This window comes from Dipodascopsis tothii (assembly GCF_038497935.1).
Source record: "Dipodascopsis tothii strain CBS 759.85 unplaced genomic scaffold V1510scaffold_24, whole genome shotgun sequence".
Lineage (NCBI taxonomy): Eukaryota > Fungi > Ascomycota > Lipomycetes > Lipomycetales > Lipomycetaceae > Neoaidaea > Neoaidaea tothii.
This window is the reverse complement of record NW_027118008.1, coordinates 147,331-165,760: the sequence shown is the minus strand read 5'-3', so window position 1 is coordinate 165,760 and position 18,430 is coordinate 147,331. Positions and strand designations below refer to the sequence as shown.

General features: G+C 69.3%; 7 protein-coding genes across 7 annotated transcripts; 2 read left to right on the top strand and 5 right to left on the bottom strand.

The window, feature by feature from the left end:
• Positions 1–225: 225 nt before the first annotated feature.
• On the top strand, positions 226–1,015 carry V1510DRAFT_192887 (uncharacterized protein). Its single transcript, XM_066930452.1, has 4 exons — positions 226–307; positions 340–519; positions 551–700; positions 732–1,015. Exons 1-4 carry the CDS (start codon positions 274–276, stop codon positions 893–895), a joined length of 528 nt encoding a protein of 175 aa, XP_066787837.1. The 5' UTR covers positions 226–273; the 3' UTR covers positions 896–1,015.
• Positions 1,016–3,866: 2,851 nt separating this feature from the next.
• Positions 3,867–5,177, top strand: V1510DRAFT_420066 (EF-hand). The gene is made up of 5 exons (XM_066934400.1): positions 3,867–4,002; positions 4,032–4,632; positions 4,664–4,726; positions 4,833–4,928; positions 4,958–5,177. The coding sequence occupies exons 1-5, from the start codon at positions 3,973–3,975 to the stop codon at positions 5,011–5,013; spliced, it is 846 nt and encodes a 281-aa protein (XP_066787836.1). The 5' UTR covers positions 3,867–3,972; the 3' UTR covers positions 5,014–5,177.
• Positions 5,178–5,181: 4 nt separating this feature from the next.
• Positions 5,182–7,064, bottom strand: V1510DRAFT_407806 (uncharacterized protein; the record flags this gene model as incomplete). Its single annotated transcript, XM_066932427.1, has 3 exons — positions 5,182–6,786; positions 6,819–6,975; positions 7,009–7,064. The coding sequence occupies 3 exons, from the start codon at positions 7,062–7,064 to the stop codon at positions 5,182–5,184; spliced, it is 1,818 nt and encodes a 605-aa protein (XP_066787835.1).
• A 1,181-nt stretch (positions 7,065–8,245) lies between these two features.
• V1510DRAFT_420058 (sphingosine N-acyltransferase) lies at positions 8,246–10,123 on the bottom strand. The gene is made up of 3 exons (XM_066934399.1): positions 9,759–10,123; positions 9,342–9,657; positions 8,246–9,310 (listed from the first exon to the last, which is right to left on the bottom strand). The coding sequence occupies exons 2-3, from the start codon at positions 9,655–9,657 to the stop codon at positions 8,322–8,324; spliced, it is 1,305 nt and encodes a 434-aa protein (XP_066787834.1). The 5' UTR covers positions 9,759–10,123; the 3' UTR covers positions 8,246–8,321.
• Positions 10,124–10,431: 308 nt separating this feature from the next.
• V1510DRAFT_367944 (P-loop containing nucleoside triphosphate hydrolase protein) lies at positions 10,432–12,941 on the bottom strand (the record flags this gene model as incomplete). Its single annotated transcript, XM_066931331.1, has 2 exons — positions 10,432–12,782; positions 12,830–12,941. 2 exons carry the CDS (start codon positions 12,939–12,941, stop codon positions 10,432–10,434), a joined length of 2,463 nt encoding a protein of 820 aa, XP_066787833.1.
• A 663-nt stretch (positions 12,942–13,604) lies between these two features.
• V1510DRAFT_420054 (small GTPase) lies at positions 13,605–14,906 on the bottom strand. The gene is made up of 4 exons (XM_066934398.1): positions 14,487–14,906; positions 14,348–14,454; positions 13,943–14,310; positions 13,605–13,908 (listed from the first exon to the last, which is right to left on the bottom strand). Exons 1-4 carry the CDS (start codon positions 14,543–14,545, stop codon positions 13,810–13,812), a joined length of 633 nt encoding a protein of 210 aa, XP_066787832.1. The 5' UTR covers positions 14,546–14,906; the 3' UTR covers positions 13,605–13,809.
• A 182-nt stretch (positions 14,907–15,088) lies between these two features.
• Positions 15,089–17,967, bottom strand: V1510DRAFT_367840 (Sodium/hydrogen exchanger family-domain-containing protein; the record flags this gene model as incomplete). Its single annotated transcript, XM_066931322.1, has 2 exons — positions 15,089–17,655; positions 17,844–17,967. 2 exons carry the CDS (start codon positions 17,965–17,967, stop codon positions 15,089–15,091), a joined length of 2,691 nt encoding a protein of 896 aa, XP_066787831.1.
• Between the last annotated feature and the right edge of the window lie 463 nt (positions 17,968–18,430).

Below are 18,430 nucleotides of genomic sequence, written 5' to 3'. Positions count from 1 at the left end.
CCGCCCGGCCCAGCCGCGTCGGCAGGGCGCGCCGTGGGTCCGCGCCGGGTCCGCTGGGAGGTCCGCATCCTGCGTCGTGTCCGCCGCCCGCGCCGCGCTAGCTCGCCCCAGCTAGCCCGCCGTCCACGCGTAGCTCCATACCGGCCACGGCGGCTAGGGCCTGCGGCGCGGGCGCCTGCGGCCGCGCGCAGGTCGCGCGCCCGGCGGACTCGTAGACGGGCGCTGGCACGCTCGATATATTTTTCACGCCCGACAACCCTCCCTTCACCACCTATGGCCGCCCCATACTCGTCGCCACAGTTTGCAGGTACGCGCGCCGCCGGCGCCGGCTGACCGCAGAGTCCCTCACCGGCCTAGAGAGCATGACCACGGCACGATCGCAGCACCAGGCGGCAGAGGACTCGGACTCGGTGGACGACCCCCAGTCCGAGCGCAAGGCCGACTCGGACTCGGACTCGGACTCGGCCGACGTCGACGACACCTACGACCTGTCGTCGTCGCCGTCCATCGCGGACGAGAGTACGTGCGCCCAGGCGCCGCGCTGACCCAGACATCGACTTCAACCTGGTCTACGCCTTCCACGCGTTCGAGGCCACCGCCGAGGGCCACGCCAACGCGGCCAAGGGCGACGCCATGGTCCTGCTGGACGACTCCAACTCGTACTGGTGGCTGGTCCGCCTGGTCAAGGACTCGTCGATCGGTACGTGCGCGCGCGGCCCCGCTGACGCCAGGCTACCTGCCGGCCGAGAACGTCGAGACGCCGTTTGAGCGCCTGGCCCGCCTCAACAAGCACCGGAACACCGAGGTACGTGCGCGCGCGCGCGCGGCTGACGCCAGCTGCCGGACCTGCCCTCTGCGGACGAGCCGGTGGGCGAGAAGGCCCGCGGGTTCCTGAAACGGCTGCGCTCGGCCAAGCGCAAGCCGGTGACGAGCGCGGCCGCTGGACCGACGGCCACCGCCACCAAGAGCGTCTCGTTCTCAGCGCCGACGTACGTCGAGGCGCCCGACTACTACTACTCCGAGGGCGAGTTCGGCGACGAGGAGGACACAGGCGACTCGGACGACGCGGACTCGGACTCGGACCTGGACGACGTTGCCGACGACGCTGAGCCGGCGACCGCGGCGACCGTGGCCATGTCGGCTGCGGCGGCGACGGTCGAGGTGCGGCAGGCCGAGGCCGGCGTCGAGCCGGAGGCAGCCGTGGTCGAGGCAGCGGGCGAGCCGGCGGAAGAGCCTGAGGCAGAGCCGGCCGCAGACCGCGTGGCCCCTTCTGTGGCGGCCGCGCCGGACGCCGCCGACGAGACCCAGCACGCGGGCGAGTACGCGGCCAAGCCTGCGGCTGCGGGCCCGTCTGTCTCAGCCGAAGCGCCCGCGGAGGCGGCTGCTGTGGCCGCGCGCGCGAACGCGCTGCGTGCAGTCACGCCGTCGCCAGAGCCGGCGACCGCAGCGGCGGCGGGCGCGACCATCGACATCGCCGATCTGGGAGTGCATGCGCCCACCGCCCTGAGAGATCTGGAGGACACAGACGCCGATCGGGTTACGGCGCCCGCGGACACGGTTGCGGACCCGACAGAAGACTTGGCGGACCCGGATGCACGGTCGGACGTTGTCGCAGACGCGGGACCCAAGGGCGTGGAACCGCCCAGCGGTGCGGCTGGTGAGGCTGGCCAGGCACCACCCGCAGATGTGGCTGAGACAGCGACCGGGCCGGTGGTACCCAAGTCGCACGAACACCTGTCACGGGTGGACCCGGCGCCTGCGCGCGCCGACCCGGACGCGTCCGTCTCGAGCCTGGTCTCGGTCGACACGAGCACGGCCACCATGCACTCGGCCATGGCGTCCATGACCAGCGTCGTCAGCACAGCCAGCGCGGGCACGTTGCACACGGCCATGGCGTCCATGTCGAGCATGGTCTCGACGGCCAGCGTGGCCAGCGTGGCGAGCGCGGCCAGCGCCGGCTCGGGGGTGAGCACGGTCAGCGGCAGCACAGCTGCGGACAGCGAGCGCATGACGAGCGCGGCCAGCAGTCCGGTGCGCAGCCTGGCCGGCGCCGGAAGCTCGCTGCCGCGGGCGGCGTCGCTGACATCGATCGCGCGGGTGTCGTCGCTGCCGCGGGCGGCGTCGCTGAACTCGCTGGCGAGCGAGGACATGCACGCGCCGGCCTTCTCGTCGGCGCGCACCAGCCTGGACTCGACGCGGTCGGCCGAGTCGGCGGCGGCGGCCAAGCCGGCGCCGCGCAAGACGTCGCTGCTCAAGACCAAGTCGTCGCTGGACATGATCGCGACGGCGTACCACAGCAACGGGTCGGGCCCGCGGCGGTCGAGCAACGGCAGCATGTTCAACAACATCTTCAAGAAGCGCAGCAAGAAGGGAGGCGAGGACAAGGCGCCGCCGCCGGCGGAGGCCAAGCGGTCATCGCTGCGGCTGCAGGCGATCGACGAGCTGTCGGACCGGGTGGCGGAGGCGGCGGCGGCGGAGGCGACGCTGCAGCGCGAGGCGAGCGCGCGGGCGGCGCAGCGCGAGGACGTGGCGCCCGCGCTGGACTCGCCCGTGGAGGACGTGGCGGCCGCGATGGGCGGCGAGACCGATCTGCCGTCGGAGCAGGAGGTGCTGGGCGAGCTGCGCTTCGGTCCGCGGCACTCGGACGACCTGTGGAGGTCGGCGGCCGAGTCGCCGGTGGTGGGCAAGCCCGCGCGCGAGGGCACGCCCGAGGCCGAGGCCGAGGCCGAGGCCGCGCCCGCGGCCGAGCCGCGGCCGGCCGCGGCCGAGGCCGTCGACGAGGACGACGCGGCCACGGACGACAACGAGTACAACTCGACGATCTCGACGCTCGACAAGGACGACGACGACGCCGGCGAGGTGTCGTCGCAGTCGACGCCGTCGATGCACAACTCGCCCGTGGACCCCCACCACGGCCGGCGGTTCTCGGCCGAGGCGAGCCTGATGAAGGCGTCGCGGGCGGGCTACGCGAACGACAAGGCGCTCGAGAACGTCCTCGTGATCGCGCGCGGGTACAAGCCGCTGCACGGGCGGCCGGCCGCGCACACGCCGCGCGAGGAGCACATGGACGCCGTGTTTCGCGGATTTGGGACTCAGATCGACAAACTGAGTATGGTACGTGTCCGCCGGGGCCGCGCTAACGCCAGGACCTGGACTCGCTGCTGCAGCAGTGGTGGATGGCCAAGGCAGAGCATCCGGTGTAGCGCGGGTGCCTTGCTGGCCGCTAACGCGCCTGCGGCGCCCGCCCGACCCGGCTCGGGCCGCGCCCCACAAACACTACGGGCGGAGTTACGATATGTTGGGATGGATCTCGCGACGCGGGCCGCCCTGCGCCTGCGCCGTCGCTGTACAGTACTGAATGATTTTGGGCAACTGCGCCGCGCTGCGCCGCGCGGCGCCGGCGGCGCCACGCGTCATAGTCACGTGAGCGCCAAGCCGCGTAACCTGTCGGCTGTGCGGCTAGCGTGTCGGACGGCTGGCCGCAGCAACCGCGCCCGGTGCGGGCGTAGCGGCCGTTCTGCCAGCCGTGCGCCCGGCAGGGTCCGCTGCCACCGGAAGCCGAAAGGGGCGGGTCACGGCCTGTTACCGGTCCACGCCCTTGGCGCGTCGCGCTAGCCGCGGCGGGCCGCGCAGGGCTCAGACACGGCCCGGCGCGCCGGTAAGACCTCGGGACGGCAGTGTCGCACAAACACGCGTGCCCGGTCTGTGCCAGGTGCGCGCTTGGCAGCTGGCGATGCGACCCGTGATGCAATGTTCGACACAGGCCGGCAGCGCTAGGCATGACGTAGAAACCATCGTACCCGGCCGCCGGATAGGCTTAGCCGCAGGCCGGTGCATGAATCTGCAGCTGGCGTACGTTTCCGTGCAAGCCCAGGTGCTATAAAGGCCCCGGTCCGCAGATCCACGGGCGACATCGTCTCTCGCCCAGCCCAGGTATCCGATCCGCCCGTGATCGGCCGACTCCAGACACAGATGAGCTATCGCGGAAAAGACAGCCTGCCGGTAGGTCGGCCGCGGGCACGCTGACGCAGCCGTCGATGACGCCGGCCGAGTACGACCAGATGGTCAACGGTGGGCAGCCCGGCCAGGGCGGCGCACCGGGCGGCGCACCGGGCGCGCAGGGCCAGCACGGCTACCAGGCCGGCTACGCCGCGCCGCAGGGCTACGGCCGGCCGCCCACGCAGGGCTACGCCCGGCCCGGCACCGGCCAGGCTGGCTACCCGCCGCCGCAGAGCGGCTACGGGGCCGCGCCGCGGCCAGCCACGCACGGGCAGGGCCGCGTGCCGCCCGGCGGGGCCGTGTCGCAGTCGCCGTACCCCGGCGGGGTGGCGATGCCGTCGCCCAACGACCCGCTGCTGGCGATCTTCCGCCAGGTCGACGTCGACAACACCGGCTCGCTCTCGGAAAAAGAGCTCCGGTCGGCGCTCGTCAACTGGGACCACTCGCGGTTCGACCCGTCGACGGTGCGGATGATGATCCGCATGTTTGACACGAACCTGTCGGGCACGATCGACTACAACGAGTTCAAGAACCTGTGGTCGTACCTCGGCGACTGGCTCCGGCTGTTCCAGCAGTTCGACGCCGACAACAGCGGCACGATCTCGTACCCCGAGTACTGCCGGGCGCTGGAAGGTGCGTGTGTGCGCGGGCGCGCTGACGCCAGCCTTTGGCTACCGGCTCTCACCCGAGTTCGTGGCCTTTCTCTTTTCTTCCTACGACAGGAGATGTGAGTCCCCGAGCGAGTCGTTTCGCCCGCCGCCGCGGCGGCAGCCCCACGATGGTCCTTTCCCCCCTGCGCTCCCCCCCGCGCCGACGTTGCTGACCGCGTCTAGCCCGCCGAGACATCTCCTTCGACATGTTTGTGCAGTCGTGCATCAGCATCAAGCGCATGACGGACGCGTTCCGCAAGTACGACGACGACCAGGACGGTGAGTGGCCGCCGGGCGCGCTGACCCAGGCGTCATCACGCTCTCGTTCGAGCAGTTCATGTTCGAGATCCTGCGCCAGCGGTAGCGGGCCCGCGGCCCGCGCACGGCCGCGGGCCGTTGATAAACCAGACAATCATATTTTCTACAAAATCGCCCATGAAACACCAATACCCAAAAAGACAAAGCGCGGGCGGGCCCGGCACGTATAGACATAACCAAAGAACCTGGGGGCGGGGCCCCGATGCAGAGCGCGCTAGCTCTCGCGCGCCTTTTTGCGCGCGCCGTCGTCGTCGTCCGAGCCGGCGCGCTTGCCGTCGAAGGCGAGCTTGTCGTCGGGCGGCGCGGCCGTGCGCGCAAAGCTCTGCGCGGCTGACACGACGACGGGCGTGTGGAACTGTAGGGGCGACGGTAGCAGATCGTGCGCGAGCGGGCCGGCCGACATGCCCGAGTGCATTTTGCCGCCCGGGAAGCCGCCGCCGGACGTGGCTGGGACCGAGGACGCGGTGGGCGTGGTCCCGAACATGCCGCCGAAGTTCTTGAACTGGGTCCAGTCCGAGGGCGTGTAGAAGTTGGACGGCGACGGGAGCAGCTCGGACACGTACCGCGACGGCAGCGCCGAGAGCGGCGTCTGCGACTGCTCGCGCTGGTTCTGGGCGCCCTGCGGCTGCGCGTTGCTGCCGCCGGCGCCCTGGCCCTGCCCGGGCGCGTACTGGTGCGGCGGCGGCCGCGCGAACGGATTGCCGGGGCCGGTCAGCACGTTGGCGCTGCTCAGGTACGTCGACGGCGACGGTGCCGGCAGCAGCAGCACCGGCGACGACAGGTCTTTGGTCAGCGCCGACAGCGGCGGTGCCGAGTTCTCCTGGGACGAGACGGTGGACGCCTCAGGCGGCGCGGCGTCCGCGTCGCTGTCGGCGGGCTGGGTGCCGTTGGCGTCGGCCGCCGAGGGGCTCTCGTCGGGCGGGATCCGCAGCTTGAGCTTGGGCCGGACGGACTTGCCGCTGTCGCTGCCGGCGAACGACTGCTGGCTGTTGGTGCGGGAAAGGGCGCCGACGTCGACGCTCTGGGCGCGGCCCGAGTCCGAGCCGATCGAGCTCCAGCTCTGGGGCTGGACCGACTGGGCCTTGGGGACAGCGGCCTGGGACGAGCGCGACGAGCGCGAGGCGCGCGTGCGGGGCGCCAGCTGCGGCGTTGTCTGGGCCTGCTGGGCCTGGGCCTGGGCTTGCGCCTGCGCGTGCGCCTGGGCCTGGGCCTGCGCGTGGGCCTGCTGGGCGGCGTGGGCCTGCTGGGCCGCGTGGGCCTGCTGGGCCGCGTGGGCCTGTTGCGCCGCCTGCGCCTGCGCCGCCTGCTGCGCCTGCTGCGCCTGCTGTGCCTGCTGGTACTCGATCGGCATCTGCTGGCCGTAGCCCATCTGGTAGTTCACGCGCGGGTAGCCAAAGAACGACGAGAACTCAGGCCCGCCGTACGGCTGGGCCACGGCCTGGCCCGGCATCGTCTGGCCCTGCGACACGCCCAGCTGCATCCCCGGCTGGACCTGGCCCATCTGGGCCACCGGCATCGCCTGCACCGGCTGGCGCGCCTGCTGCTGGTTCACCACGTAGTTGTGCAGCTCGTTCGAGCTGTTGCGCGAGTGCGCCGCGCGCACCGCCGCCGGGTGCGTCCGCGGCGACACCGACACCGGCCGGCCCTGGCGCTGCAATTGCAGGTGCGGCGGAATCGGCGACACCGAGTCGGTCAGCACGATCGACTGCACGGACGGCGCACGGTCCGGCGGATCCGGCGTTTCGGACTCGTTCTCATCGTCCGACAGGTCGGTGCCCTTCTGGAAGTCGGCCGGGCCCTTGCTCTCGTGGGGCACGGTCTGCGGTCAGCGGCGTCGCCAGGCCCACTTACAAAGTTGTACTGCTTGATGAGCTGGCGGGTGTCGCAGGACGTGTACTCGTACAGCTTCTTGTTGTGGCCGACGATGATCACGGCGATGTCGACCGAACACAGCACCGACAGCTCGTGCGCTTTCTTGAACAGGCCGGCCTTGCGCTTGAGAAAGGTGCTGCCGTCAGCGCCGCGGGTGGCGACTACTTACACCGACCGGTTGCGCTCGTCCTTGAGCGGCTTGATGGGGATTTTTCTGCGGCCCATGCTGGCGGTCTTTGATGCCTACAATGTCTGCAGCATGTTCTGGCGTTGCGCCGGTATCAGTGGATCTTGGCGGCGTCCGGACGGGCGGCGAAGGGGGGGGCGCGGCCGCGACTGGTTTGCATCGAACCCGCGATGGCGAGCCTGGGAGTTGCTGATCGGCGACGGTCTCGGACGCGGGTGCTGGCGCGGAATGGAGACGACGACGACGACGATGAGGAAAAAAATTGCGGTCTGGCGGTTAGCAGCGACCTCCGCTGCCTAGGACGTACTCGGACTCGTCCGGACCCAGCGGACACGATTATGTCAGCACGGGCTAAGCGACCGCCTCCCAGCGTGTGCCCGCTTGGTGCGCTTAGGTAAGCCGCGTAGCGCACAGGCACTGTTCTATTTATAGACCACACGGCTGAGGCGCCGGCCGCACCCGCGGCCGGGAGGCGGCTGGCGGTGCGGCGCGCGGCGCGCGCTGGGTCGCGGCAGCCGCCCGGTCCGCGGCACGGCCGCGCCGGCGCGGCCCGCGCCGCGGCGGCCGGCGGGCGCGCGGGAGGGCCGGCGAGCCGCACGGCGTGCGGCTTGCCCCTCGCCTCTATCGCGCCGCGGCCGACCCGACCCTCTCCGGCCGCTAGCGCCTAGGGGCTTGGCTGACGAGCGGGCGCCTGTCAGGCGCCCCCGCCAGGCCAATGGCGGCCGTCCGCGCGCGATAGCTGCCGTACGGCGTATCGAGAACAGGCCACGGTGCCAGCTATTATTAGCGCACGTGTCGCCGGGGCCGGCGGCGGCCCCGCAGGCCGCCGGCGAACGCGGGTTCGGCGGCGGCATGTGACTCGCCGGAGGTGACGTCGGCGCGTGCGGCTCGCGTGCAGGAGCCAGTGGGCCGCGGCTCGGCTGGTAGCGCGGCTCGGCTGCAGCGAGGGATGGCCGGGTCGGGCGGCGGGCGGGCTGGGCGGGCTATTGGCACGCTGTTTGGTAGGCGGGCGCGACCCGCGCTAGCTGGGCGGCGCGCGCGCACCGACTGCCAACGAGCCGCGGTCCAGAGGGCGCGCGAGTCAATTGACGTAGGTGGCCGCGCCACAGCGCCACACAGTGCCGTGCGGAGCAGGGGGCGCCCTCCTGAGCGTGCCGGGCGTGCTAGGCGCAGACACGCCACCGCGCGGGCCGGGTGACAAGCGCCACCCGCGCCACGGTCCATTGTACAGGTTCGATTGCAGCTAACAATACAGCGAGCGCAGTAACTAACAATACAGCGAGCGCCGCACGCGGCTACTCGTCCTTCTTGCTCTCGGCCTCGGGCTCGTCCTCTTCGTCGTCCTCCTCATCGGACGAGCGCTCGTCCTTCTGGATGTTGGAGAACACGTATCGGTAGGCGACACGGCAGATCAAAAAGAGCCAGTACGTGTTGACGAGCTGGAGCGCGGACAGCAGGACGAACGTGATTGTCTGGGAGATCCAGCACTTGTACTGCTCGGCGGCAAAGTTCAGCGTGAAGTCGCCCACGGTCGCGAACTCGGTCAGCACCGACCACAGGATGCGCAGGTTGAGGTAGTGGCGCGTGTAGACCCAGACGCACATGAAAAACAAAAAGAACGGCCCCGTGATCGGGTTGTTGAGGTAGTTGAGCGTCTTGGACGTGGCCAGGACCAGGTCCGACGTGTCCATCGTGATGTACACGGCCAGGCCGATCCACGTGAAGTGGAACCGGTACGAGCAGAAGATGAGCGCGATCGTGACGACGTGGTGGAACACGAGCTCCTTGAAGTCTTTGCGCGGCTTCTCGACCTGCAGGCAGAGAATGATGGCCTGCTGGCTCCAGAACGCGGCCTGGAGGAGGTAGTACATCTTGAAGTCGAGGTCGTGCAGCTTGTGCGGGTACGCCTCGTAGAACGGCCGGGTCTCAAAGTACCACAGCGGCGTGTGGTGCATGATGTACAGGCCCCACGGCGACATGACCGAGTAGTACATGATCGAGTACGTCTGCTCCATGAACCGCTTGACCTTGCTCTCGCGCTTGATGCCGCACCGGTGCGCGATCGGCTCGAGGATCTGCTGCATCGAGAACTCGCGCAGGAACGTGAACACGATCACGTAGTAGCCCACGAAGATGAAGTCCCACGCGCCCTTGGCGTACTGCACCGGGTTCGTGCCCGCGACGGGGTACGACGCAAACAGCATCCGCCGGAAGAGCGAGTGCTCCTTGTCGTGCGCGCACGCGTACGCCACGATCGGCACGCTCAGCGCCAGCAGCGGGTTGACTGCCGTCAGCGCGCTCGCGCACACACTCACCCCACGTCTTGCGGTAGCACAGCTCGCGGTACGAGATCCACAGCCGGCTGGCGCCGCTGACCTCGGCCGTGGCGCCGGGCATGGCGTTCGACAGCGCCCGCCGCCGGTTCCGGCTCTTGAGGATCTGCGACGCGGTCGCGTCCATCGTCGACAGCGCCGATCCGGCCGTGTCGCCGAGGTCGATGTGGCCGACCGACGACGTGCGCCGCGTGCGCGTGGTCGTGGTGGCCGCGGGGGTGGCCGTCGTGGTGGCCTCGGGCGCCAGCGCGCCGGCCGCGACGCCGCCGCCGCTCTCGCTCTGTGCCTGCTCCGTCATCTGGTCGTCAGCCTGCCCTCGTCGCCCGCGCGCGGTCCGCTGCGCGCCGCCTGGCCACCTGGCCGCTCTGGTATGCCTGCCGCCTTGGCGCCCGCGCTTACATTCGATCGCCCGTAACTTCTGGACTTGACGCTCTTGCTTCCGCGCTGAGACTGGCAAAAGCACCTGTGCCTAAATATACAGCACCTGATTAAAGAGAGTGTGATGGTCTGCAGCTCGTGCCGGGCCCGGTTTGTCTTATATGGCCGATAGGTCGCGGTCGCGAGGAAAAAATCGGCGTTTAGGTCACGTGATCAGATCGCGCCCGCGCTTTCACACGCGCCGCCGTCGTACGTCTGTTCGGCCGGCGCCTGCGCAATAGGGGCAGCAAGGGGCGAACATAGACCTGGTGGTAGTCATGACAGCGTCTGTGATAGCGAACAGGAGGGACTAGTGGTAGCAAAGGGGCAGGGGGACAACGGTCGGCGGTGGCAGCGCACAGATGGCCGCCGGAAGCGGAGTCTGGCGGTGACAGGCCGTGGCGGGGCGGTGGGCGGAGCGGCGCAGACGTGGCGGCGCAGACGGGGCGCAGCCAGGCGCAGGCGTGGCGCTGCAGCGGGCGTACGGGCGCCGGGCGGCGGTGGCGCAGCCCGGGCGCGGCGGCGCAGCGCGCGCGGCGCAGGCGTGGCGCAGCGGATCTAGCTGTGTATTATAGAAAACGAAAACAAATCAGGCAGCGCGGCGGCAGGCGGCCGGCCGCGGCGTGCCAGCGGCGGACGTGCGGGCGGGCGGCGGCTAGTTGTAGAGGTCGTCGTCGGCCTCGTCGGCGCCAAACGCGGCGCCCGAGTCGACCGGGCCCGTGGCGCCGGCCGCGGCGGCCTCGGCGTCGTTCGAGCTGAAGCGGAAGTTGCCAAAGCTGCCGCGCGACATCTGCAGGGTGTTGGCGTAGGCCTCGTAGCGGCGCAGGTCCGCGTCCGACACCGAGCGGCGGGCGGTCTTCATGGCCTCCTCAAAGTGGCCCCTGTTGATGTAGGGCACCGGGTCCTCCATGGCGACGTCCTCGCCCTCGGCGCCGTCGGCGCGGGCCTTCTCGGCCGCCTCCTGGGCCTCGATCGAGTCCTTGATGGCGAACTTGGCCGCGCGCTGGACGATGTACGACAGGTCGGCACCCGAGAAGCCGTGGGTCGACTGGGCGATCTCGCGCAGGTTGAGGCCGGGCTCGAGCGGGGTCGAGCGCAGCTGGGCGCGCAGGATCGACAGACGCGACTCCTCGTCGGGGAGCGGCACGTAGATCAGCTGGTCGAGACGGCCCGGGCGGAGCAGGGCGGGGTCGATCTGGTCGGGCCGGTTGGTGGCGCCGATGACAAACACGTTCTTCTTGGCGCCCATGCCGTCCATCTCGGTCAGCAGCTGGTTCACGACACGGTCGGACGCGCCGCCAGCGTCGCCCATGGACCCGCCACGCGCCTTGGCAATCGAGTCGAGCTCGTCGAGGAAGACGACGCACGGCGCGGCCGCGCGCGCCTTGTCGAAGATGTCGCGGATGTTGGACTCGGACTCGCCGAACCACATCGACAGCAGCTCCGGGCCCTTGACCGAGATGAAGTTGGCCGAGACCTCGGTCGCGACGGCCTTGGCCAGCAGCGTCTTTCCGGTACCGGGCGGGCCGTAGAACAACACGCCCTTGGACGGCGAGAGGCCGAACTTGGCGTACGACTCGGGGTGGAGCACGGGGTACTCGACCGTCTCCTTGAGCTCCTGCTTGACCTTGTCGAGACCACCAATGTCGTCCCAGGTGACGTTGACGCTCTGGACAACCGTCTCGCGCAGCGCCGACGGGTTCGAGATGCCGAGCGCGAACCGGAAGTTGTCCATGGTCACGCCGAGCGAGTCCAGCACCTCCGCGTCGATGGTCTCCTCCTCGAGGTCGATCAGGTCCATCTTCTCGCGGATCTGCTGCATGGCCGCCTCCGAGCAGAGCGACGCCAGGTCAGAGCCGACGTAGCCGTGCGTCTCGGCCGCGATCGTCTCGAGGTCGACGTCGTCGGCGAGCTTCATGTTCTTGGTGTGGATGCGCAGGATCTCCAGACGGCCAGTGGGGTCGGGGATGCCGATGTCGACCTCGCGGTCGAAACGGCCAAAGCGGCGCAGCGCGGGGTCGATCGCGTTCGGACGGTTGGTCGCGGCGATGACGACGATGTTGGCGCGCGCCTTCATGCCGTCCATCAGCGTCAGCAGCTGCGACACCACGCGGCGCTCGACCTCGCCGTTGGTCTTCTCGCGCTTGGGCGCGATCGAGTCGATCTCGTCGATGAAGATGATCGCCGGCGCGTTCTTCTCGGCCTCCTCAAAGGCCTTGCGCAGGTTGCTCTCGGACTCTCCCGCCATCTTGGACATGATCTCCGGGCCGTTGATCAGGAAGAAGAAGGCACCGGTCTCGTTGGCGACCGCGCGGGCCATCAGCGTCTTTCCGGTTCCGGGGGGGCCGAACATGAGGATACCGCGCGGCGGCTTGATACCAATGCTCTTGAAGAGCTGCGGGTGGCGCAGCGGCAGCTCGACCAGCTCGCGGATCTGGGCCATCTGCTTGCGGCAGCCGCCGATGTCGTCGTAGCCAACCTCGTTCAGGTTGTTCTCCTCGTCCTCGCGGTTGATGGCGTCGCCCTCGCAGTGGATGATCGTGTCCTGCGCGACGATGCCGTACTCCGGCGGGTCGATCTCGACCACCTTGAACTCGACTTGTCGCATGCCACCGCGGACTGTGAACAGGTCGCCCTTGCGGACGGGCCGGTAGGCCTCGACAAAGTACGGCTTGAGGTACACGTCAAAGAGCGAGCCAGTGAGGCCCTCGATCGTGTCCGCGATGGGCAGACACGAGATGCGCTTGGCGTACTTGATGCCGGGGAACGCGTGCAGCGTGATGATGTCGCCCAGGCGCACGCGCAGGTTGTTGCGCACGCAGCGGTTGATGCGGGCCACGCCATCCTCGAGGTCCTCGTCCACGAGCACGATCAGGACCGTGTCTTTCCGCTTCTTGCCCTTGACGAGCACCGTGTCGCCGCGGAAGAACTGGAGCAGGTCCATGGTGTTGGGCGACAGCGAGATCACCGAGTTGTCGTCGTTGACGGCGTCGTCGACGATCAGGGCTGGGCTGTCAGCGCCGTCCGCAGCCAATTCGCGCGCGTGGTCTTACCGTTGTCCTTCTTCTTCTTGCGCAGGATCGCCGTGGCCGTGGCATCCTCCTTGGAGGTGCCCTCGGCACCGGAAGCGTCCACGAGGTTGGGGTGCTTTTTGTCGTCGGACATCTTGCAATCTAGCGGTCAGCGGTGCCGCGACTGGGGAGCGCGGGCGCGGCGCAGAGCGCGGCAGACGGCAGACGGCGGCCGGCGGCCGGCCATCCGTTGACGCGATGCCCCCGCTGTGACGTACCTATATCACGCAGCAATCAAGCACTCAAGCCGTGGATGTTATCTCAATCAAAATCGTATCTCGTAAGACGGATGGTTGATTGAAGATAAAGTAAAGCGGTTAGGAAGCTGGATGGCGAAAGAAGGTGAGAGAACGATGGCGGGAAGTCAAGGAAGATGGGAACGGCGATTCTAAATACGAGCGGGTAGGCCTATTCGGACAGTCGACGTGGTAAACTGTGGTGGTTAGGTTGGCCGTAGGCGAACGCAGAAGGCTATCGAAGGAAGCCAGTGGGCACGGCCACGTCAGATTAGTGGTTGTGGCCGCGGAGGTAGAGGCCGGTAGCGGCTGAGGCGAGGCCCGCGGGCGTGTGGCCAGTGGCCGGGCAACGGCCGGGACGGTGACAACGGGCGGCGCGTGCGGCGCCAGTGGCCGATGGGTGCGGCGCTAGTGGTGGGCGTGTGGCGCCAGTGGTTGGGGTCGTGGCGCGGCAGAGGCCAGCACGGACAGCCGAGGGCGGCGGGGGGGCGCGCGGGCCGCAGCCGGCTGGCGGCAACATGGCCGCGATGGTACCCGGCGGGCCGGGTCAAGGGGCGCTACGGCGGTGCGGCAAGGCCGCGGCGGTCCGCAGGGTGCGGGGCGTGATGGGGCTAGCACGCGCATGTCGCAAGCGGCAGGACCTCAACAAAGCATGACATAAGCAGGCATTAGGTAAGCGGTGAGGTGGCGGCGATAACAGCGGCGCGTTCTCAGATTTACACACGGTCAGCTCTCCTGGTACATGAGCAGCGGGTCGCCGGGGGTGGTGATTTCCGGGATCGTGCACCGCAGGTTGAACGTCTTGGACAGGACGATCTTGAAGATCTGGCGCGTCAGTGGGCGCCGCGACGGGCCGTACCTTTTGGACGTTGATCGAGTGGCTGGTCGAGCAGAAGATCAGCGACGCCTTCATGACCCGCGCGAAGCGCTTGGCCTGGCGCGCGATCTCCTCCTGCTCCTCGGGCGGGAAGGTCGCGTAGTGGTCGTACTTGGTCCCGACCAGGAACGGGATCGCGGTCTTGTTGAAGCCGCGGGCCTGGCGGTACCACTCCTTGACCGAGTTCAGCGTGGACTTGCGCGTGAGGTCAAACATGAAGAGCAGCGCCACCGCGTCGTTCGAGACCAGTGGCAGCATGTTGACAAACTCGCGCTGGCCGCCGAGGTCCCAGATGGAGAACGTGATCTCGGTGTTGCGGATCGAGATGGTCTTCTCCATGAAGTTGACGCCTGGAGGGGGGTCAGCCACGCCGCGTGCGCCACCTACCGAGCGTCTGGATGTAGTCCTCGTCGAAGCTGCCCTCGACGTACTTGACCATCAGCGACGTCTTGCCGATCTGGGCGTCGCCGATCATGCCGACCTTGATCACGATCCTGGGGTCAGCGCGGCCGCCGGCGAGACGTACGTGTTCTTGCGGTCCTTGTCGGCGGAGCGGTCGCTGCGCTCTGCGCGGTCGGCGTCCATGGTGGCTGTGTCGTGCGGCGCGGGCGTCGCGGCTCGGGTGTGTGTGCGTCCGCCCGGGTCCCCTGGGTCCGTTGGGTCCGCGACTCCGTTGGGTCCGCGAGCTCTGGGTCCGTGTGAGACGGTCGGTCAGTCACGCGGGAGCGACCAATCGCGTCCGTTGCAGCCGGTTCCACCCCGGTGGCTCCTCGTCGGCGCTGTGTCCAAAAAGCCAATTACGGCTGCGGTCCAGCCGGCCGGTTGTGAACTACGGCTGTGCTGTCTGCTCTGGCCTGCGCTCCGCGCTGCCGCTTGTGTTGCCCGCTTGCTGGCGCTCGTCGACGGCTGCCGTGCCGTGCTGTGTCGTCGTACAGCTCTGTGCCGCGGCCGCGAAAACAAACAAACCGCACGGGCGCTACGCCGGTTCGGGCGGCGGCGGCCATGGGGCTGCGGCGCGTGGTCACGTGACTCGCCGCCGCCGCCGCGCGCCCGGCTCGCGGGCCGCGTGTCGGGTCTAGTGCTTGCATTACCGGAAACTATATAGGGGGCGCGCCGCAGCCGGTGCGGCTAGCCGCGCCGCACGGCCGTGCCCCACGTGATGCCCCGCGGCGCGGCCGTGCTCGTCGAGCTCGCCCGCCGGTGGCCCAGCACGTCGTCGCTCTCGGCCGGCGCGTCGCGCGCGCCGTTCTCGTACTCGATGTCGTCGTCGTTGTCGTTGTCGTTGTCGTCGTCGTAGACCGACACCGTCTTGCGCGGCGGCGGCGACCGGCTGCGGCCGCCGCCGTGCACTGGACTCGCCGTGCGATACACGTCCAGGGTCGCCTGGCGGCGCTCGCGGTCGGCGTCGGTCTCGCCCTCGAACGTGATGCCGGAGGGGCGGCGCTCGTCGGCGCCCGCCGATGTCGGCCGGTCGTCCTCGTCGTCCTCGTGCTCGCGCGAGCCCTGCAGCGCAGCCAGGCGGCGCTTGCGCTCCGCCGGCGTCTCCTCGTCCGACTCGTAGCCGGCGGCGTGCACGCGCGGGCGCGAGCTGCCGCTCGACGAGTTGCTCGCGCGGCGCTGCAGAAAGTTGCGCGGCAGGTCCGTGCTGCCGATGGCCTTCTCCGGGATCGACGACGAGCCCGACGTGGCCTGGTCGTTCGAGTCCTCGGCCGTGATCTCGAGGTCCTTGAGCGCGTCGCCGCTGCCCGAGTGCATGCCGTGCGCGGCGCCGGTGTTGGACCGCCGGAGGCCGACCCACGACAGCGCGCGGTCGTAGATGCCCGACTCGTTGCCGGAATGGCTGGCGTTGGCCGCCGACGGGTGGTGGTTGACCTTGTACCGGCGGATGACCTCGCCCTCGTCGTTCTCGACGATGATGTCGTCGCCGAGCTGGTACGCGATGGCCTTGGTGGGCTCGCGCACGGGCTGGAGCCGCGAGCGCGGCCGCCGCGGCCGGCCGTCCTCGACCTCGTCCTCGTCGTCGGACACCTCGACCGGGCGCTGGATGATCTTGTGCTCGCCGGTCTGGGAGTTGATGGTCTCGAGGACCTCGCCCTGGCGGTCCTCGATGATGAGGTTGGGGCCCTCCTGGTAGACCTCGCGGTCCGAGAGGTTGATCTGCTCCTCGAGGTTGGCCTCGCCGATGTGGCGGATGACGTCGTCCGACACGCGCGCACCCGCGCCCAGGTCGATCGGCATCTCGTCGTCGTCGGTGCGGCGGCGGCGCGGGTGGCGCCGCGACATGCGGCCGGCGGCCTGGGCCGGCGCCGGCCGTTCGACGGTCGTCCCGGCGTCGGTCGTGGCGACCTTGGTGCCCCGGCGGAAGAGCCGGCCGGGGCCCTCCTGGGTCTCGACCTTGCGGAACGAGAGCGACTGGCCGGACTCGATGCGCGGCAGCCGCTGCAGCCACGACGGGCCGTTGTTGTTGCCGGTCGTGTACGACATGGTGATGGCCATCGTGTTGATGCGCTTGCCGAGCGTAAACACCGCGATCGAGGACCCGTGGACGATGATGGACGCGATGATGAAGAAGCACACGACCGGCCAGATCGTGGCCACGATCATGTAGTTCTCCGAGCCCGGCGGGGGCAGCTCCTGCAGCGGCGTGGGCTCCTCGTGCTCGAGCTCGGCGCGGGCCAGCAGCGACGTGAAGATGGCGCCGACTCCGATCGGGCCAAAGTGGCCGCAGAACAGCGCCTCGCGCCACGTGCGGATGTCCGGGATGAGCGGCTTCAGCGCGAGCATGACGGGGATCCGCCGGAACAGGATGATCAGGATCGCGATGATCGACAGCTTCCACGGGCTCAGCTGCAGCGCCGCGTTGTTGAACTGCTCCCACGGGATGATCGAGCCGAAGTAGACGAAGAACGCCAGGTTGAGCAGCAGGTCGATCACGTTCGACACGTGCGTCTCCTCGGTCCGGTGCGTGAACCAGCCGTCCCACGAGAAGGCGGTGCCGGCGGCGAACGAGACCAGCAGGTCGTCTGTGCCCAGGATCGAGCCGACGCCGGTGCAGAACAGGGCGAGCACAAAGTAGAAGACGAGGAACGACTCGCGGTCGATCAGGTTGTTCTTCTCGGCGAACTTGATCATGTGGCGGCCGACGTAGCCGATGACGGCGCCGAGCACGCAGCCGAAGATGCACTCATAGAGGATCGTCACGCACACCCAGTGCTTGATGATCTCGCCGGGGTGGCCCGCGTATCTGATCAGGTAGATCGACAGATACGTAAACGGGAACGCCATGCCGTCGTTGCATCCGGACTCGGCCGAGAGAATGTTTCGAAGGTGGCCGGGCACGCGCTTGGAGAACTTGCCCTTGCCGACGACGGCCGAGGCCAGGACGGGGTCGGTGGCCGTGATGCACGCGGCGACGACGAGGGCCTCGACCCAGCGCAGCGAGGGCACGAGCTTCCAGATGAAGACCGACGAGATCAGCCAGCCGGCGGTCATGACGGGCACGAGCAGGACAAACACCGACCACCAGTGGCGGAGCATGTACTTCTTGGGCAGCTCGACGGCGACGGCGAAGATCTGGACGATGAGCACGATGCGCGAGAGCTCGAGGGTGATGAAGTCGACATTGCCCCAGTTCGTGGGCGAGAAGAGGTTGAGTGCATGGGGGCCGAAGATGATGCCGACGATCGTGGCGACGGCTGGAGGGTCAGCGGGCACGGACGCGCCGCACGGTGTGCGGCGGTGGCGGTGCGGCGGCTGGCGTGGCGCGGCGCGGGTCGCGGCGGGTCGCGCCCGGCCCACGTTGGCCCGGGCTGCGCTAGTCGACCCGCACGACGTCACGGAGCGCAGCACGCGACGCCAGCCGGCCGGGCCGGCAGGTACTTACTAGCTTCGCCAATGTAGAGTTTCTCCTTGACGTAGAGAGACACGAGGGAGAAGATTGACGTGAAGCCGCCGATGATGGCATACGCCAGGTGCGGCTTGTCGATCCACAGCTGCTCCCAAGCCATGGTGCGAGCGTGCGACGGGAACGCGTGGCGGGCGTCGGGCGGCTGCAGGAGGACGTACGTGCGTCCGGGCCGCTAGCGGTGCGGGCGGACGGGCGTGGGACGCCTTGGGGCCGCTCGGGACGGGCTGGACGGCGACAGCGCCGGGAGATCTGGGGTCAGCAGGGCTCGGTGGGCGCCGGGCGCGGCGGCCGCGGCGGCTGCGGCATGGGGCAGCGCGGCGCACGCAGTCGGCCGGGCAGATGCCCGGACTCGACGTGGCGCGGCGCCGGCGCGACCGCCCTGGCGGGCCGTCCGCCGGGCGTTGGCACCCGACGGTCGCGTACCTCGGTAGACAGCCGACGGCGGTCGGCAGACACGCTCGGGCGCGGGTGGAGCGAGGGGGGTGGGCGTGGGTGCGGGTGAGCAATCTGGCTGCCTCACGGGTTCTTTCTGCGTGCGCGGCTGTTCGTGCGGCGGGAACGGG

Excerpts from the sequence above, each read along its gene's own strand:
- V1510DRAFT_420066 (XM_066934400.1), top strand. The coding sequence starts at position 3,973 with ATGAGCTATCGCGGAAAAGACAGCCTGCCG. Across the intron at positions 4,727-4,832 it reads TTCTTCCTACGACAGGAGAT|CCCGCCGAGACATCTCCTTC; the intron begins GTGAGTCCCCGA and ends GACCGCGTCTAG. Across the intron at positions 4,929-4,957 it reads GTACGACGACGACCAGGACG|GCGTCATCACGCTCTCGTTC; the intron begins GTGAGTGGCCGC and ends GCGCTGACCCAG.
- V1510DRAFT_192887 (XM_066930452.1), top strand. The coding sequence starts at position 274 with ATGGCCGCCCCATACTCGTCGCCACAGTTTGCAG. Across the intron at positions 308-339 it reads CTCGTCGCCACAGTTTGCAG|AGTCCCTCACCGGCCTAGAG; the intron begins GTACGCGCGCCG and ends GGCTGACCGCAG. Across the intron at positions 520-550 it reads GCCGTCCATCGCGGACGAGA|ACATCGACTTCAACCTGGTC; the intron begins GTACGTGCGCCC and ends GCGCTGACCCAG.
- V1510DRAFT_420054 (XM_066934398.1), bottom strand. The coding sequence starts at position 14,545 with ATGGACGCCGACCGCGCAGAGCGCAGCGACCGCTCCGCCGACAAGGAC. Across the intron at positions 14,455-14,486 it reads GACAAGGACCGCAAGAACAC|GATCGTGATCAAGGTCGGCA; the intron begins GTACGTCTCGCC and ends CGCTGACCCCAG. Across the intron at positions 13,909-13,942 it reads ACTCGATCAACGTCCAAAAG|ATCTTCAAGATCGTCCTGTC; the intron begins GTACGGCCCGTC and ends CTGACGCGCCAG.
- V1510DRAFT_420058 (XM_066934399.1), bottom strand. The coding sequence starts at position 9,657 with ATGACGGAGCAGGCACAGAGCGAGAGCGGCGGCGGCGTCGCGGCCGGC. Across the intron at positions 9,311-9,341 it reads GTGCTACCGCAAGACGTGGG|TCAACCCGCTGCTGGCGCTG; the intron begins GTGAGTGTGTGC and ends CGCTGACGGCAG.